This window comes from Lacerta agilis, chromosome 8 (genome assembly GCF_009819535.1).
Source record: "Lacerta agilis isolate rLacAgi1 chromosome 8, rLacAgi1.pri, whole genome shotgun sequence".
NCBI lineage: Eukaryota > Metazoa > Chordata > Lepidosauria > Squamata > Lacertidae > Lacerta > Lacerta agilis.
In genome coordinates this window covers 29576965-29596933 of record NC_046319.1, presented here as the reverse complement: position 1 = coordinate 29596933, position 19969 = coordinate 29576965, and the positions used below count along the sequence as shown (strand labels likewise).

Here is a 19969-nt window from a genome sequence, read left to right as displayed (position 1 = left end):
TTGTGTACCATCAGCTCTTTATTTTGTGTCTGATCTCATTACAACTTTTCAAGGCAATAAAAAGTCTTTTATAATAATCAAAGTTAGGTTTCTGATATTAAACACTATTTTAACAGCACTATTAATAACAATTCAGCCAGGCCATATACTGTCTAGAAATGCTTTGCTTCTTCCTCTACCATTTCAAATGAATCACTTCATTAATTTAAAGCAGTCAAAGGAGCAGCCGGGCAGCAGACTGAATTCGATGCAGTCGCTCTCTAAAGCAGGAGTGGGGGAGCCTTTGGACCTCCAAATGTTGTAGGACTCCTCCCAGCCAGCAAGGCTGATGGTGAAGATACAATTCGCCACCTCTGTTGCAACACTTCCTAGACTGTTCTAAATTAGACACTTCTAGTTTGAGACTCTCCTATGATTCAGAGCTGCAAGTCCCTGGTCTATTGTGAGAATGAGACCTCAGGACAATCCCATGAGCAAGACCAGAACGAATTCATTTGCATACCCAATCATCATAAAAAAACCCGAAGTGAACAATACTGTAGCTTGGCATCAGTGATAGTTTAACTACAGCTCTGATATTAAAGCAAGGTAAAGTCTCAACATTTGCATCAGGCTCAGGGTGGGGGGCTGGGGTGCAAGAAAGCAGGCTTCAATAAATTAACAGGCAGATTTCATGAAGGCTCGTGTGATTGGCTATTCTGCTGCTGTATCAGTCTACCCCTTAATTGCACAGAGGATTAACAATTAAGAGCTTAGCATTCAAATCTATCTCTCTGGACTCCTGTCCACTAATGCACATAAAGACCAGTAAGAATGGGCAGCAAGTTTGTAACGCTAAATGAAGAAGAGCCCTTTCACACATTCTAATCTCATTCCAGTGTTGGCCACTTTTAAGCACTCTCACATTTTTTTGCAGCCTGCCAGATGAACATCAGCTTCGCATTTTGTTCCTTGAGTGAGCCCAAGTCAATCTGCTTAGAGTTTACTGTTGAAGTGATCAAGTTTTGTCTTGGCTGAAAATCCCCCATCAAAAGCGGCATTAAGAACCTCATCCAGGCAGCTTGTCATCACAAAATTAAGGTCCTGCCGTACATTGGCGGCAATCTCCTCAAGATCCTTTTCATTTCTTTGAGGAATGATAATTCGCTTTAGTCCAGCTCGGTGTGCTGCTAGAACTTTGTCCTTAATTCCTCCAACCTGTTTAAATACACAGAATGAAATGGGGAGAGCGGAGAGAGTTGAAGGAGGATGCTACTGGCAGAAATAAGGCATTGTGTTATAACTATGCTATGTGCAAATAATTTTCTCAACTTGTTTTGTTAATGTTTTCACACACCACTGCATCATACTCCAGTGTTTTCTTGCCAACTCCTCTCTCGTCTCCATGTCCATTTGTTCCCTTCATTCCTTCCTTAAAGAATCCAAATTATGTGAATGCTTGTCAAACACATAAAATGTATTACACATATACATAATTTGGGTTTGCCACGTGCAGATTTGAAAGGGGGGGAACAAAAACACATGTAACCCTGGACTATGTGTTATTTAATCAAATTTATATTCCACCTTTTTCCATCATTAAAGACAACATACATGAGTTTCCTAGTTGGTCTCACCTAGGAACTGAACAGAGCTGAAGTTATTTTGCTGCAGAAGGCTTGCTTTGTGATGTGTGTGAGCCTTCAGGTCATTCCCTGGGATCATTAACCAACAGGACTGCCTTTAACCTGAATCACTTTGCTGATCTACACAGAACAAAGCAAATGTAACTGCTATGCAGATTCTGGTTTTGTTTCTTATGTGTATTGGGGATGAGAGCAGTTAGCAGTTAGCCATATTGGTTCAGCCACCCCATTTTGGCCCCAGCCTGTGAAATGAGAACACTTAAGACTGTAAATACTGGATTTGAACAAGACCTGAAACCAACCTCAAAGGAGGGAAAGGAGCAGAAAAGCCCCATCATCAGTTTTAGCCCAATGACCAATCCTGAAAAGGTCTCTAGATTGGAATAAGGGCTGAAACTGGCAAAGGACTAATACCTGAGATTAGTCAGTTTCTAGTCCAGTGCAAACTTGCTCTTTGCAGGCTGAATGGTGCCTTGCGATGTCACATGGAAGAGGGAATGTTTTCCTGCTTGCTGTTGGTGACGTCAACCAACACTATGCACATTCCAGAAACCACTTCAGATCACAATGGCCTGGGCTAGCTGAGGCATGAGTCAGTTTTGTATTTTTATTTTTGTAGCACACCTATGATAGAAGATTTTGGGCAATTATAATGAAATCCCTGCACAAGTAGTGGCTTTTTAAAAGGAAGATGATGATTAAAATTTCTATACTGCCCTTCCATCTGAGGATCACAGAGTGGTTTACAGTTACATAGATGTTTAATTTTGCCTGGCGCCTAAAGACATGCAACAAAGGTGCCAGGCGAGCCTCCCTGGGGAGAGCATTCCACAAGCGGGGAACCATCACAGAAAAGGCCCGCTCTCATAACTCCTGCCCCCTCGTGGAGGAAGCACATGAAGAAGGGCTGAAGGTAGGTTCATATGAGGAAAGGCAGTCCTCGAGGTATTGTGGTCCTGAGCCATTTAAGGCTTAATAGGTCAAAACCAGCACTTTGAATTGGACCCAGAAACTAACCGTCAGCCAGTGCAGTTGGGCCAGGATTGGCATCATATGCTCAAACCATATTGCCCCAGTGAGCAACACTTCCAGTTCTTGGAAGCGGTGTTTAACCAAACACCTAGGGCAGGCACATCCAACTCCCAAGGGACTGTGATCTACTCCCAGTATATAAAAAATGGCAGTGATCTACCCATTGACATTAGAGGGAGGAGGAGGAGCCAGAGTTGTTAAGCTTTTGTTGGGGAAGATTGACCAAAGTTGTTGAGCTTTTGGGGGAGAAATGCCATACATCGCTCACCCAAAAAACTAAGAAAACATGCATGCACCGATTAAGACAATGATCGTATCCACAATCGAAAGCAACAACTGCCAAACGCACGAACACTTTACGTAATGGAGGAACAGAGGGTGTCGGAAACATTCATTCCCCCGTTATTTTAATCCCGAGATCAGTAAGGATCCTGCGATTGATCACCATCTACCAGGAGCACCCAGGGATCTACCTGTCGATCGCAGTCGACCGGTTGAACATGCCTGATCTAGGGGTATTCCTAGCTGTCATCAAGAAGATAAATGGGAAGGAAGTAAAACTGGCTGAATCTGGTAAAAGAATTCTTCCTTCAACAGCTCCCCAGAGAACAAAGTAATGATGCGGCCCCAGTTTTCAATTAGGTAACATCTGACAATATTATCCCCACCCGCTGGAATAAACTACTATTATCTTCTTTGTTGTCTTGCAAATGTCGCCTGTGGCAGATCACTAATGTAGAGCAGATTTGAAAAATAAAGTATGTGCTAACTGTTTGTTTTGTAGAACTGTGCTAACTTTACCAGACAACCTTCAGTAGCATGACTAGATTAAAGAATTAGAACTAGTATTGGAATGTGCGGTGTGTTGGTTTTTTGTTTTTTTTTTGCTTTTTTGCAGGGGTTGGGGCAGGGGATGAGATAGAGAGATAGAAAGCCTCAACAATATCGTTATCTGCAAAGAATACTTACTGGAAGAACAAGGCCTCTTAGTGTAATTTCTCCAGTCATGGCTACATCTGAACGCACGAGCCGCCCACTGAACAAGGAGGCAAGGCAGGTTACTATGGTAACACCAGCAGATGGTCCATCTTTTGTGACAGCTCCAGCTGGGAAGTGCAGATGGATGTCTGTGTTGTCAAGGAGATCAAAACTTCCAGAAGCTTTAAGAAAGAGAATTGGGGAGGGGGGATGTTCAGTGTGGAAAATTCAAACCTGCGGTGCTTCTGGTCTTTTGTTCTTTGGGGAAAAGCAAACAAACAAATAAACAAACCACATCACTGGAGGACTTGCATTCCAGACGCTTGTTCCACTTGGCAGCAGAGCATTTGAAAGGAGATCTGTACCGGGTGGTGGAGGAGGAGGAGGAGGGGGAGACAGAAGGATTAAGGAAGAAAACACCTGTGTCAATATACTCTGCTACACTTTGAATCTGGAAACACTTTCCCAGATAAACTGGAAGCACTCTGCCTTGGTACTAAAATGAATTGATTGGATTAAAAATGGTGCCCCCACTTAATTGGGCAGCAGATTACTATTTTTTTAAGTTACTTTACTTTGGAACAGTGTTTATAAGAACTGTAGCTGAATAAGGGCCATCTCAGCAGAGGCATTCCCTTCGGCACATGTGAGAGGAGGAACGCTTCTTAGGTGATGATACGGGGTGCAGGCAATAAAAGCACTGGTTTCTTTCAGAATTGCTGGTTTTGATCAGGCAAAAATGTATGCTGTTCGAAGAAGTCAGTCAATAGTAAATTCACTTGGATAAATCTTCAAGTGAATGATAAAATTAGTTAGGACTGTTATCTGCTGTGGCTTGTACAAGGTGGGACACCCAATTTTTGCCAATCGTACCTACCTGCCTAGGCACCCCTCCCCTCAAATTGAGATGTGGCACAGAGGGCTGCACTAGGCAGGGACCCAGTGGTGAAAATCAGCTGTTCAAATGGAGATGCTTTCTGCTAAGTCTAAGGCAAAGTCACCATTGGATGAACACACTGAGCATCGCTAGGAAGTGTCCTGAGTTTTCAAAGCATACTTTGAAAACACTCACACACCACCTTTGGGATCTGTAAAGTGGATCTGGACTGTAACTCATGAGTAGAGCACGTGGTTTTGCATGCATTCAATCCCTGGCATCTCCAAGCAGGACTGGGACTGTCCCTTGCCTGAATCCCTGGAGAGATGCTGCCAGTCAGAGTAGGTAGTACTGAGCAAGGTGGACCAAAAGGTCTGACTCACAATAAGGCAGCTTTCAATGTTTTCATGTGCCTAGTATTATCTTCATATTTCAGATGAGGGACTGAGGCTTAAAGCACATCTTTTAAAAAGCAGCTAGAGGGGAAACAGCATTCTTAGCCTTTTGTAAAAGCAACCTTAAGAAACCAAGTGGTGCAGAACATTCACACAAAGGCAAGTCCCTTAAAGCCAATACTCTGCTGTTTTTAATAGCTGCGCTGTTCTTAAATATGGAATTTCCAGCTGATGCCATTTACAAATTGTTTGTTTAGTTGGAAACATTTCTATCTGCTTTTCAGTTTATGTATGTCCTGAGAACGGGTGTTAAAAAAATACAATCAAAGCAATTACTGCAGCAAGAAGAAAGAATTCCCAGACTAATACAACCAGACAGCAGTGTCAAAATACACAGCACTAATTCAATTCCAAGCACTCTTAAAGATCAAACCCTTGCCCAAAAGAGAAATTTAAAAAGAAAAGCTTCTGTTTTACATTGGGTTGCTATAAGGCTCTTTGGGTTAACCAAAGTGGTGGCATAAAGATATTTAATATAATAAGATGGAGACATGGCAGCTCCGTTCTTAGCCAACCTACTGTGTTTCTAGCTTGCTAATCATAAGCCTGATTTTAACTGGTAAAGAGCTGGTAAAGTTGGGGCAGACTGCTCTGTTTGTTCTATGCCAGTTCTTCTTATGGGTAAAAAGTAGACTAGTAAAAAAACTGAGCAGGCTAGCATTGTTTGGCGGCTAATTTACATGGGCTGTGCTGAGGCCCAAACATGACCTTTCCCATGCAAAGCACTTGCTCCTCCACTATGCAACAGTCTCCTTTTGCAACTTACACCAAGCTAAAAATACCTTCCACCAAAAATGTATGGTGGCTGCCAGAGGCTTGATGGCCTCCACTTCTATAGTCAGAGGCAGGCAGCAAAAGCCAGACATGTTCAAAACCTATTCTATGCATGTATGAAGCATGCGCCAGATCTTTCCATTCATGCCTTCTCACATACCATTTGTCAGTAGGTATTTCTTTGCGTTGCTGCGCAGCCAGCTGATGGCAAGATGTGCCGACTCCTTCATGACATCGCCCAGCTGCCCAGTCAGAGTTAGCTGGCCTTCCCCATCCATGCGGCTGGCTTCTACAAACATGATCTCCCCTCCTAAAGGAGTCCAAGCCAAACCTATTGCTACGCCAGGTTGATTCAGCCGCTCGGACACCTGAAAGAAAGAAGCACAGTATTTCTATGGAAAAGGACAGCTCAGTGCCAAAAATAAGGCTCCCACTTGAAATAGGTCTTCTGATTTCTGTACTGCAGAAAGGCCAAGATGGGTTTCTCCGAATGACCCTAATAAGTGGTTTCATGTAGATGTTAAATAGCACAAGCATGGGCGTAGCTGCCCTCACCAATCAATAAAAATACATAGCAAACTGAGGTTCTGCTCCCCCTAACAAAAGGTCAGCCCCCTGACAAAAATCCTGGCTATGCCCATGAGCATAAGGGATAACATTGAGCCATGAGGAACTCTGCATTGATGGTGACATAGAGCTGAACAGCATCTTGAACTGAGCCAGCAGAGACTGCATACCCATGCTATTAGCGCATCCTTGGTAATTATCAGAAATGGTCCTAGTTCACAGGCATTCTGGACAAGCTTCTAGGAACATTCCTAAGAGGATTACAGGGGGGAATCTCAGAAATGACTTCTGCTTACTGACTTCTGTTTATTACTGGGCGCAAAACACTTTTGCAGCATGGATCATTTCCAGAATCCTAGCTTTAACAAACAAAGCAAGCAAAACTTCAAGTGAAATGTTACCCTTTCACTACACACATTAATATTTTCCAGCTACACATTTTTTTTTCTTCCCTGCATCAGGCCAAGGAAGCTAAACACTGAAACACCACTGACAACAGCTTTCTGAAAGGGTGGAGCTGCAAACCTATACTTGTGAGGAAAGTTTCCTAAGGCTAGGGTGCATGTGGGTGGGGGTTTAAAATGGGTGTTTCATAGAGCAGAGAATAGAGTACTGTTTTTTCATAACAGCAAAAATGAGTTACAATTTTTTGAAGTTGGCAGATGGAACTTTTCATTTATGCAGCAACCCAGAGATCTACCCAGTTCTTCAGTTTCTCCAAGTAAGGAAAGGTCAGCTCCTATACCTTCAACTTTAACTGCTATAAAGGAAGATGCTTTTTAAAAAGTGCTCTATCAAACCTTCACACGGGCCATGATCTAGCCAAAGCTAAGTGCCTTTCCATCTCCCTGATTTAATGGGAGAGTTCTACGAACTCAATGGGATTCAGAAGTGTTCCAACTCAGGTAGGTAGTGTCTGCACCCACAGAACTTCAACTGGCCCAGGCAGTTGTTATACAGCTGCCAGACTGTTGACTGAGGCTGGTGGAATAGAACACATCTCACTTACAGAGCATCACTGCCTAATAGTTTGTCTCCAAGTACAATTTGAAGTGCTGACTTAAAACCATTTAAGTCGCATATGGTTTAGGATGTAGATATACGAAGGGCAACCTACTCCCAAATATTGAAGCCATATTTAGAGGCTCCCCGCCACACACTTCTGAGACAAAGGGCCTTTTCAGTGGTGGTACCTCAACTGTGGACTTCTCTGTGAAATTCTCTCCCCAGAAGGGCACACCTATTGCCAAGTACCAGGTATTGTGTCCTTGTAGCAACAAGTGAAGGCTTTCTTATCCACCCAGACAATTCTATCTTAAAAGTTTAGTGTTAAACTGTAGACAAACACCCCGCCCTGATTTTTAACCCATTTTATGTTTTGCCGCACATATAAGAAGTTTAGCTTCCAAATGGTGGGATGGGCTGCCACTGAATGCTCAGAGGAGTCCATTGTTGTAAACCTAAGGCAGGATTTTTCAAGCAAAGTTCTAGGTGAGTCAGCCTTACCCCCCTAAGTCAGGGATAAATCCTGTGGCTTCCTAGCTGCTGTTGGGACCCCCATCAGCCCTAACCAGCACGGCTGATGTTCAAGAAGAATGGGAGTTGCTCCAGCAACATCTGGAGGACCACAGGTTTCCAACTCCTGCCTTAACCTACAGCTTCCAGGTTGTCAACAGTCCTATAGACCTGCTGTTTCCAGTGGCCATTAAGCAGCCCAGGATGCATCAACAGTATTGTAAATAAAACATTGCAGTTGGGACCAGGGCAGCAGCAGCCCTATGGAGCAGCAGAGACAGATGTGAGAAGAGACAGGCCACAGGGTGTTCCTAGGCACACAAAGGGGTTTCGCATTTCAGGAAACCATCATGAGTTAATCATCCTCAGCCAGCACTGAGCCATCTCTCTTGAGAGAGGCAAAAGGGTGCTTTAGATATACACACTCAGACTCTGCCAGGATCAGATTACGAAATTCCAGCGAGTGACATGTATCCGTCTGGGGTGTGCCATATTCTGATTCCACCAAAAGAGGTTTTGACTCTAAAAGCGAACAGTGACTTTGGAACAGCTGATTGAATTGATTCTTTCCAAAGCACCCTCACTTATGAGATTATAAGCCTAACTTCTCTCTAATATATATTCATTTGAAAAGGGCCTTCCTCTTCCGGAAGGGCCAGTCAATTCAATTACGGGAGGTTTTCAATTTCTCTCTGCTGGGCCTCCTCGAGCTGAGCGCTGACATGTGACTGGCCTTTGCGGGGTCTTGATTTCCAGCTAGTTATTGATGGCAGAGCGAAGGTTAGAGGTGAGGCTTTCTGAGCCGGGGAGGGGGGTGGACGGGAGGGAGAGAGGCCCCACTGCAGACTGCAGCAAAGAAAAACAAACGGAACCAATCTGGAATGTTTTTCACGGAGACGGAAGTTCAGCGCTCCTCGCTGCAGAGAGAAGGGCAACAGCAGCTTAAGAAGAAAGAAACCCCTTCAAGCATGCCAAAGCCTCACTTCTTTTATGAGATTGCCATCCGGTAATCTTGGCCCTTGGATGTAGCCAGATCCTGGTGACAGAATTGCAACGAAAAACACCCCAATGGTTCAAAGTTGCACACACAGCTACTGGAGGTTCGACATTCCATCCCTAGGTCCAATTTTTTTCTAAGACCTACATTTCAGTGGGAGCTACCTGCTACTGCATGTAATAAGAGGGGTTTCACCACTGTGCCTGAGCATAGCTCAGAGGCTTCAGATGCAGTCTGGATGTAGCCAAGTAGCTTCTAGAAGAGCTTAGATTTCGTGCCACTAGCATAATGTGGAGAACAGCAGGCCTGGGGCCCAAATTCAAGCCCTGCCCCAGCCTTTCTATCTGGCCCATGGGACTCTCCCCAGAAGTCCCTTCCCAATCTGGCTGTTCTGAAGGTGGGGAAGCAAACAAACCACCGCCACCAACTAATTTATACAAGCTACAAAATAAAAAAGAGCAAAGATAGAAACTAGTCAATAATTACCTCCAGTTCGTACATTGGTGGCCCAAGAATGTCTTTCAAGGCATCTAAGTCAATTAGAATGGGCATTTCAGGTGGTAGAGCCAGATCGGCAGTGTCGCTGAGAGAATCAGGTTTCGCATCTTCCGCAACATGCTCTCTACACTCTTAAGGTTAGAAAAAAGGTCACTTCACAGATATGATCATAAGAAACATTTGCTGGCAACTTCTAGAGAAGGCATAGGCAAACCCGGCCCTCCAAATGTTTTGGGACTACAATTCCCATCATCCCTACCACTGGTCCTGTTAGCTAGGGATGATGGGTGTTGTAGGCCCAAAACATCTGGCGGGCCGAGTTTGCCTATGCCTGTTCTAGAGAGAATCTTGACTGGCTCCACTAAATGGATGGCCAACTACTTGATGGAGCTACTCCTAAGGATCAATGATTCAGTCACATCATTTAACACAGCTACACACACACACACACACACACACACACACACACACACACACACACTCAACCACTGTAGGGAAGATGCTGTAGGGAAGAGGCATCTTCTCGCAAACACATATGCGTCCAAATGTGTGTGCATGAAGACTGTGCAGGGTGCACAGCCTGCCACTTCTCCCACAGCAGCTGGTGAGGTGCAAGTGAACACTAAGCTGTTTTACACCAAGTCAAGACCACTCTTCTCATTGAGTCTATTACCATCCACTTTGTGTCCCTCTTCAGTGCAATGGTGGAAGGCACGGAAAAGAATAGTGTGCAACGAAAGACACCAACACATAAATAACACCATAGGAATGCTCTCCAGCATTTTGTTGAAACACTTAAGTAAGAAGCTAGTTTACTTGGAAAACCCACACATGCCTACTCAACCACTTAGATCGGAGGAATTAGTGTGGCAGCACCTAAACTCTGGAACTCCTGGTCTATTGACATCACGCAAGCGTTTTCACTGTACCCCTTTTGGCGCCTGCTAAAATCATTTTTGTTAGGCAAGCCTACACAGACATGTAGAATGTTGACGTAAGTCTTAAATCTGTTTTTAGTTTATTGCTGCTTTTACCTTTTGAATGTTTAAAAGAGTTGTTTCTACTGATATTTTCATTCTTTTATTTTCTTTGTAAACTGCTTTGAGGGTGTGTGTTTTTTTCACAATCAAGCTGTGTATAAATTTTATGAAACAAAAATAAATAAATAAGAAACCAAAAGCATACAGGAAACTATTCATATTTTAACTGGGACTTAGTCCAGTTTTATTTCAGGCTGCTCACTCTGCAGACAGCAGTTGGCAACATGGGGGACTTGTAAATGATTCTCTCCTGAATTTGTGAAGGGCATCTGTCCTATTGAGAAAACCACGTTTCTTTCTTTCTTTTTTCTTTTTTGCTTTATACTCAGATAACCCAATTAGGAAGGCCTGTTTCATAATACGTTGCAGTGACAAACAACAGTGTCCCGTCTTTCGGCAGAAATTTATTCCACTCTGACCCCCTCCCCTACTGCCCCAAATCTGATGCAACTCAAAATTTGCAACTTTGCATACCAAGTTGTGCAATTACAGCTAGCGTTGTGGTTTCTGCTTCAAATAATAATAAGCTCTCTTAGCTCATTCTGATTACAAATAGAGCACAGGCTGGACCAAAGCATCAAATAATCAGATTGCCGTTTGTTACATAAACATACAAACCTCAAAAGAGGCAACAGAACCAAACAGGCTGAAGAAGAAGAAAAAAACCCATTGCCTACAAAACAGGTTGGCTTCTTTTAAATTATAAAGATAACAACTAGATTAAAAAGTATGATGTTAAGATTGCACAAGAGTCCAGTGAGGGCAGGAGGAGACTATCTTAAATTGTCCATTAAACTAAATGTGGTCCTGAATGCATCTGTCCATGAGGAAGGCTTGGACGGGACATCTTTCAGAGGGATGGGGAACCTGTGGCCCCTTCCACATGTTGCTGGACTTGAACTTCCATCACCTCTGACCACTGGCCATGCTGGGTGGGCCTGATGGGAGCTGGAGTCCCAAGACAACTGGAGGGTCTCAGGTTCCCTGTCCTAAACTGTGTGGGGATTTTGGTCTGAAGGGAGCCTAGAGAATTCTCAGAAGATTTGGGCTCAGAGAGTCCTGTCTCTGAGGGTCCCAGTTAGCTGTGGGGACCTGCACTTGGATATGGTACTTCCACAGTCTGTGTTGCTAGGAAAGAGGGGCAAATACTGTGACCCAGCTTCTTGGAAGAAGCCCCACTGAGCTCTGTGGGACTGACTGCCAAACATGCAAGCACGGGCTTGGACAGCAAACTTAAGACAGGGTGTATGTATAATTGGGGGGAGTTGACTGGGTTCCCTCCCTCCAGTCCCAGTCAGCATTCCAGGAGTTGCATTCCAAGAACATCTGGAAGGCACCAGGTTGCCTGCCCCTGCTGTTGATATTACTCCTTTACACAGAGTGTTTGGGACACAAGCTCTACTCTTACCCAGCTCCTTGCCGTTTTATTCGGCCCTGCACCAGATACTTTTCTGGGCAGATTGTGCCAGTAGACTTCAACTTTTGCAACAGGGCAGAGTGAGGATTCTTTTGCCCTTCAGATACTGTCAGATTCCCATCATCTCTGATTGCTGCCCATGCTGGCAGGGCTGATGGGTCTTTGAGTTCAACAACATCTGGAGGGCCACAGGTTCCCTTCCCCTGCTTTATAAAGGGGGGGGGGGTTGGCGGCTGGGGGGGGGGAGGGAAGAGAGAAAAGAGGTGCCAGAGATTGGGGCCCCGTCCAAGTGCTACATTTTTGCTGACATTCCTTTAAGTGCGTTAACCACAGTGCAGCTTTATTCAAAGCTCACAGCTGCCTGCAGCCATATCACCTTGGGATTTGCTCTCATCAGATTTTCGTTAATGTTTCTGCAGCAAGATTGGCTGAAGTTGAACCCTGTGCTCTTTAGAAGGGGAAGGGGGGGGAACCCCCAAGGCAAATAAGAGAGACTGGCTACTTTTTGTTAAAAGCCCAGGTGTTTTAAAGCCGCATGCTTGCTGTGCAAACAAATGAATTTAATAATAATAAAAAAATTGAGATCCTAGGATTTTATACCTTTCTCATAAAATTCCACATTTTTGGCGAAACAGACCCGAGACTGACCGCACTTTAAAATCCTAAGTATGAGGCAGTGTGGGTTATTAAGAATGGTGCCTAACTCGCAAGAGGATTTTTGCCTGGAATTCATGCTTTTCAGATTTCCTTTCAAATTAGTCGGGTCAAAAACATGATTGCAGCAAATAATTCAGATCTATATACCGGTAGTAACTACTTTGTTATATTTCTCTGGCACACCAAACAGGGAATCTCAATGCTTTAACTTTTTGTTTTAGTCATGCAATGCTAAGGGTAGTTGGTGATATGAGGGATCTGGCATTTGGCTGGCTTGGAAATCCTAACTCCCTCATTCATCTGGGGAAGGGGTGGGCCCTCCAGATATTGCTGGACTACAGCCCTCTCCCCCATCACCCCTAAGCACTGGGGAGTTGGAAAACTATAGATTAGCTACCCCACCCCAGGGCCTGCTTTACACCATCTGATTTTAGGGTAGCTGAACCCATTTCATCCTTGGATTTATCAGGGTTAAATGAAAGTAATGATGATCAATTCCACACCTTACATTTCGATAATGCAGCTTAAATAGTAAAAAATTACATTTTCAAAAGAAAAGAAAGAGAACATTAGAATCATAGAATTACAGAGTTGGAAGGGAACCCCCGGGCAATGCAGGAATTCTGCCTACAGCTGTCCCTGGGTGATGCTCTGAATTCTGCGCTACACAATTTAAAGTGGGCCATTTGTCCAGTCTCCTGGCCTCTCTATCATTTCCTTTTAGGAGAAGGACAAGCACTGTATGAGAAGTCAGGCACCCTCTGTTTGGGCTTGAATACTGTATGATGATATTTTGAGAGTCTCCTACAGAAACCGTGAGATTAGGCCCCTGCAACTGGGGTCCTGAGCTGAAGGCTTCCTACCAGCTACATAGTACAGACTGTTGGGTGGGCAGGTGGGCTTGATAAATCTCCTGGCTTTTGGCTGCGAGGTCAACGAGGACTGAAGAAACTGGAATGTCGCTAAGGACCCAACAAGTCACAATACATGGCGGGTGGCTTGCACTGGGCTAGATGTTTTGAAGCTGAGCAGGCCTGACCTGAGCAACGTTTTCCAAGACGGCTTGATTCATTACAGCTCCTTGCAATTGCAGGGCTTGCGAGTTGCAAAGCATTTGCTCTCCTCCTCCTCCTCCTCTCTCTCTCTCTCTTTTTATAAAACAACCCACCTCCTTCTGGGGCTAAAGCAGTGCCATTCTAATGCCAGCGCAGCCAAACATCAAGCCCTTTCCCTGTTTGTCAGGCTCTCTTTTATTCTGCATTGTTTTGCCTGCTGCCAATTTCAGGCCACACAAAGACAACTGTTCACAGATTAGGATTTCTGGGTTCTCTCCAAACAGCCAAAAAAAGAAAGAAGGAAAGAAAAAAAGGCAACCCTTTACAAACGGGAGTTTTACACCATTTGGAAGCACTCAGCTTGCTATGACTTTCCTAGCTGGCAGTGATTTCCAACTCTAATTTTAACACTGTAAATAACTCCTTCGCTGGATTAGCTGGAATGCTGAAGACAGCCTCCCTTTTGTTCTGCGTTTAATAGTAAACAAGTCACTGTATCATGTGAAGGGAAGAGCTTCCATACTGCTCTGCTAGGAACACAGGAAGCTGCCTCCCTCATAATGCTTCCGACCATTGACCCATGCTGCTCAGTGCTGTTGCCTACACTGTCTGGGAGTGGCTCTCTGGAGTTTCAGGCAGGGAGTCTCTCCAAGCCCTACCTGCAGATGCTGGGGACTGAACCTGGGGCAGCTTCTGCAAACAAGTAAGATACTCTACCACTGAGATGTGGCCCTCTCCCTAGTAAAGCTAGATAACTAAAATGTCCTCAAGTCACTAAGACTTCAGGGCTCTTAAACTGATTACAGCACTACATGTGAGGTTTTTTTCCCCTTTATGAAATATCTTAGTTTCTTTATCTTCTCTGGGGCTCCACATTTTAAACTAATTAACTGGATAGATTAATTACTTATATTTTAAAAAAATGCACTATAGCAAAAATCAGTACATGGGTTACATAAAACCAAAAAAGTACAAATAATGGCATTCAGTAAAATCTCCAGAAAGCAGTTAGAAACAGAACAAAACTGTCACCAATAAAACCAATCAATTACTCCATTTACAATATTTTTAAATTGACTAAAGAATCCCCAAACAAGCAACATACTTAAAAGGCAATGGTTTTAAAAATGGTTAATGTGCTTTAATATGCATGCTTCATCATAAAAGAGTCACTCCCTCATTCTCACCTAGGAGAAGATGCCTTTTTCTAAGATTACACCCAACTGTGACTTACACATCAAAGCAAGCATGCTTCTCCACCTTCAAAACTGTTTTTTTTTGGTTATATGTAGATTTAATTTAATATTTGATGAACACATACTTTTTATTGACTAGGATTTATTTAGACAAGATGCAGCCCTTGCCTTGCATTATTGGAAAGCATGTGGGCATTCTATGAAATCTGAGATGACTGCAAAGATTAAACATACTTGAGGTTTTCCTGCCTCTCTCTTGGGAGTGCTTTTATAAGATTTTGTTATTTTCTATTAAGACAAAGGAAAAACATAGCATAAACAACAACATTAACAATACAAAAATACAATGCATAAGCACAACACAAAAACACAATCCAACAATCACAATAAAAAGAAACATATACAAACCTATAAACTAACACTTATCCTCTTACTTCTCTTGTTACTATCTTCTCTATTTTGGGGGACTTCCCCCATTCCCTCCACTGTCTTCAAAATCATTTATATCTTCTAGGTAGCTTTGTATCTTATTCTATTCACATTTACTCAATTTTTAATACGCTTTACTTTACTTAATCATATCTTAACTTAAACACCAAATCTTAACACATTTTCTGACAATTAGATCTTTCACACCAAAAAATCTTAGTAACAATTTTATCTAACATATACCTGCTAAAGCCGCTATTCTATTTGATTCTGCTCAAATATTCAATTTCACTGATTTAACTAAATAGTCTTTAAATTTCTTCCAATCTCGTGACACCTTCTCCTCCCTCTGGTCCCGGATTCTGGCGGTCAGTTCTGCGAGTTCCATATATTCCATCATCTTCATCTGCCATTCTTCCACCGTTGGTATCTCTTCGCCTTTCCATGTTCTTGCCAATAAGATTCTAGCTGCTGTTGTGGCATACATAAAAAACACTCTATCCTGACTGGGTATCTCTTCATTAGTTATGCTCAGAAGGAATGCCTCTGGTTTCTTACAAAAGGTAACCTTCATTACCTTCTTGAGTTCATTATAAATCTTATCCCAGAAAGCACTCACCGCTGGGCACAACCACCACATATGAAAAAAGGTACCTTTCGCATGTTTACATTTCCAACATACATCTGACATTTTGGTATTCATCCTAGCTATTTTAACTGGTGTCAAATACCATCTGTAAACCATTTTCATTATGTTTTCTCTTAAACTATGACAAGCCGTAAATTTAATACCTTTTTGCCACAATCCCTCCCAGTCATCCATCATAATATTATGTCCTATATCTTTCGCCCAACTTATCATTGACGATTTAACCAGTTCATCTTTCGTATGCCACTCTAGCAATAGATTATACATTTTGGAAAGGTTTTTAAAGTTCGATTCTATCAATTCTGTTTCCAGTTTTGATTTTTCTACTTGAAAACCAACTTTTTTGTCCATTTTAAATGTTTCATGTACCTGATGATAATGCAACCAGTCGGGGACCTGACTTTTCACTTGGTCGTAGCTTTTTAACTTAAAAGAGTCCCCTTCCTGCTGCAATATGTCCATATATCTTAACCAATTTGCAGACATATTCGGTCTCTTATAGGCTTTGGCCTCCACTGGAGAGATCCATCTAGGGGTCTTTCTCTCTAACAAGTCTTTATATCTAATCCAGACCTGGTACAAGGATTTTCTGACTATGTGAGACTTAAAAGTTCTGTGGATCTTAGCCTTGTCATACCAAAGGTATGCATGCCAACCGAACATATTATCATATCCTTCCAAGTCCAATACATCAACATTCTCTAGTTTGAACCAGTCCTTTAACCAGCAAAAGGCCGCTGCTTCAAAGTAAAGTCTTAAGTCCGGCAGGGCAAAGCCTCCTCTCTCTTTAGAGTCTGTTAAAATCTTAAACTTGATTCTTGGCTTTTTGCCCTGCCATATAAACCTTGATAAGTCCTTTTGCCATTTCTTAAAACAATCCAGTTTGTCCAAAATTGGTATGGCTTGGAATAAAAACAGCATCCTTGGTAGGACATTCATTTTTATCACGGCAATTCTTCCCATTAACGACAATTTCAATCTTGTCCATATCTCCATGTCTTTCTTTATTTCCATCCACAGTTTTTCGTAGTTGTCCTTGTACAGGTTCAGATTCTTGGTTGTGAGATTGATACCTAGATATTTTACTGTTTTGACAAAATTGAGGCCAGTGCCTTCCTGTATTCTTTGAATTTGTTCTGCACTCATATTTTTTCCTAAAACTTTGGTTTTCTGCTTGTTTAATTTGAAACCAGCTACAAGTCCAAATTGTTCAATTATTTCCAAGGCTCTGGGGACACTGCTTTCCGGTTCCTGCAGGGATAACATCAAATCGTCTGCGAAGGCGCGTAGTTTGTATTCCTTCTCTCCCACACGAATTCCTTTTATCTGTTTGTCCTTTCGTATCATATTTAGGAGGACTTCCAGGACCGTAATAAAAAGTAAAGGGGAGATAGGGCACCCTTGTCTAGTTCCCTTTTCAACTTCAAACTCCTCCGATATCACACTGTTTACTATTACTTTAGCTTTTTGTTCTGTATAAATGGCCTTAATGCCATTCAAGAATTTTTCACCAACTCCCATCCTTTCCAAATTCTTTTTCATAAATGTCCAAGAAACTTTATCAAATGCTTTCTCTGCATCAACAAACAATAGTGCCGCATCTGTGTTTATGTTTCTCTCCAGTTTTTCTAAAATGTCCACAATAATTCTCGTATTATTACTAATTTGTCTACCTGGCAAGAAACCTGCTTGGTCTCTATGTATGTAATCTTTCAACACTCTTTTCAGCCTTGTAGCCAATACATTTGCAAAAATTTTATAATCCACATTCAAAAGGGATATTGGACGATAATTTTTCATTTGAGTCTTATCAGTATCTGGTTTTGGAATCAGTGTGATAAAGGCTTCCTTCCACGTCTCTGGTGCCCTATCTCCTTCTAGTATCTTGTTGCAAATTTCTCTTAACGGCTGCGATAGCCAGTCTTTCAATATCTTATAATATTTTGCTGTTAATCCATCCGGTCCTGGGGCCTTCCCTAATTGCATGTTGTTTATTGCATCTTCTATCTCCTGTGTCGATATTGGGTGGTTGAGAGTAACTAATTTTTCCTCTGGGACTTTTTGCAATCCGTTCTTTTCCAGAAATCGGTCTATTTCTGCTTCATCTATCTTCTCCTCCTTGTACAGTTGCTTGTAGAATCTTTGGAAGCACCATCTGATTTCCTCCGGTTTCTCCACGTTTTTTCCATTTACTACCAAAGTATTGATGACATTTACCTTTTGTCTTTTCTTCAATTGCCAAGCTAGTAGTTTTCCACACTTATTGGCCGATTCAAATGTTCTTTGCTTCATCATTTTCACTTTCCATTCAATGTCCTGATTCATTATATTGGCATATTGGGATTGCAAGTATTTAATTTCTTTTTGAATTTTAACACATCTGGGATGTCCTCTTAGTTCTTTTTCCTTTTCTTTAATTGATTTCAATATTCTCTCCATTTCTGCATTTTGTTGTCTCTTCTTTTTTGCTTTTTCACTAATGAGAAATCCTCTCATTACAGCTTTACTTGCATCCCAAGCAATTCTTTTCTCCACTTCGGAACTCCAATTTATCTGAAAGTATTCTTTCATCTTTTTCGCCGCTCTTTCTACTAGCTTGGTGTCTCTCATCAAAGCGTCATCCATTCTCCATCTAAAAGAATCCTTGGAAATCATTTTTAGATTTAACTGTACCGGATTATGGTCTGAAAGAGTTTTGGGGCCAATTTCTGCCTTTTGTATTTTTGGAGCCAATTCATTCGAAATCCAAATATAATCTATCCTCGACCATGACTTCTGAGGTTCACTAAAGTAAGTTGCCTCTGTATCTGTAGGGTTTTTTAATCTCCAAGAGTCCACCAAATTCAAATTATCCACCATTTCGAAAAAAGTCTTTGGGAGTTTCCCATCGTTCGTTAGTTTGGTTCTTTGAGATCTATCCATTAATGTGGAAACTGCACCATTGAAGTCTCCAAGGCAAACTAATTTGTAATCCAAATAGTCCAACAGCAGATCATGTATTTTCTTATAAAAAATTGACTTTCCATCATTTGGTGCGTAGAGTCCCAGAATCAAAACTTTTTCGCCTTGTATATTGATTTCAATTGCGATGTATCTCCCTTCTTCATCTTTAAAAAGCTGTCTTGGGCTATATTTCTCCTTTGCATATATCACTACTCCTCTCTTCTTGACCTTATCCGATGATATAAACTCTTGGCCTAATTTTTTATTCTGTAGTAATCTTCTATGACGTCGGGCTATGTGGGTTTCCTGTAAGCATATTATATCCAAATTCTTCTTTTCTATGCTGTAAAACACTCTGCGTCTCTTTGGTCTCTGATTCAATCCCCGGACATTCCATGTCATTAACTTGAGCGCCATTTTCCTTTCTTTAGTCTTCTCCTCCAGTTGCTTCTCCTTTCTTATCTTTCTCTGGATCCTGGCTTGGACTTGGTAGACTTGGTAGTCCCGGCGGTGGTGGAAATACCTCTGGGAACCTGTAAAGTTGTGCTGGATCGAGTGATGTGCCTTTAAATTGTTCCAGGTGCTTGTCCAAAAACTTTTGCTTCTCCGCCAGGGACCTTATTCTTATCTTTTTTCCTTCAAACGTAAATGCCAGGCCTTCTGGAAATTCCCAACTGAAGGGAATTTTCCTTTTTCTGAGCTCAGTTGCCAAATCGTTGTAAGGAACTCTTTTGTCAAGGAAAAATCTGGGGATATCCTTATAAAAAATTACTTTATTCTGCTCTACCACCAGGTTGTTTCTATAATGCAAGTCCAGAAAATAGTCCCTGTCGTATCGATCGTGTAGCACAATCAAACAGTCACTGACTGTTTTGTTGCTTTTCTTTCCTCTGGAGCCTCTTGGACCAAATCTGAAGGCCTTCACTATGCGCGCTGAGACGTTGATTTCTTCTATCTCCCAAAATCCTGAGAATAACTTCACTATATAAGCTTTTAGGTCTTCCCCTTCCAATTCTGGAAGACCCCTTAGACGGATGTTGCCCTCTCTTTGATGTAGTTGCAGAAACGCGAGAGACTCTTCAACAGACCTCTGTCGTGTTCCAATATTCTCTATCTGCTCCAAATCTAAATTGTCCAATTTTTCCTCCACCTTTTTTATTTTTTCCTTGACCACTTTAATTTCCTCTGAGTCCTTTTTCAAGGTGGTCACCTCTTGCCCAATCCTATTAATCTCTTCTCTATTCTTCCTTACATTCTCCTCAATT

The 19969-nt window shown here is 42.2% G+C and overlaps 1 protein-coding gene across 2 annotated transcripts in view; it reads right to left on the bottom strand.

Annotated features, from left to right (window-relative positions):
• The window catches only part of LONP2 (lon peptidase 2, peroxisomal), a 48009-nt gene continuing 28040 nt past the window's right edge, over window positions 1–19969 (bottom strand). The window contains exons 12-15 of one of the 2 annotated variants that reach the window (XM_033156734.1): window positions 9307–9449; window positions 5902–6109; window positions 3627–3817; window positions 1–1197 (exon numbers count right to left, since the gene is read on the bottom strand). In XM_033156734.1, the coding sequence (XP_033012625.1) occupies window positions 976–1197; window positions 3627–3817; window positions 5902–6109; window positions 9307–9449 (764 nt within the window). In that variant the 3' untranslated portion in view covers window positions 1–975. The remainder of the gene's footprint in view (window positions 1198–3626; window positions 3818–5901; window positions 6110–9306; window positions 9450–19969) is intronic. The other variant, XM_033156735.1, reaches the window with a different exon arrangement.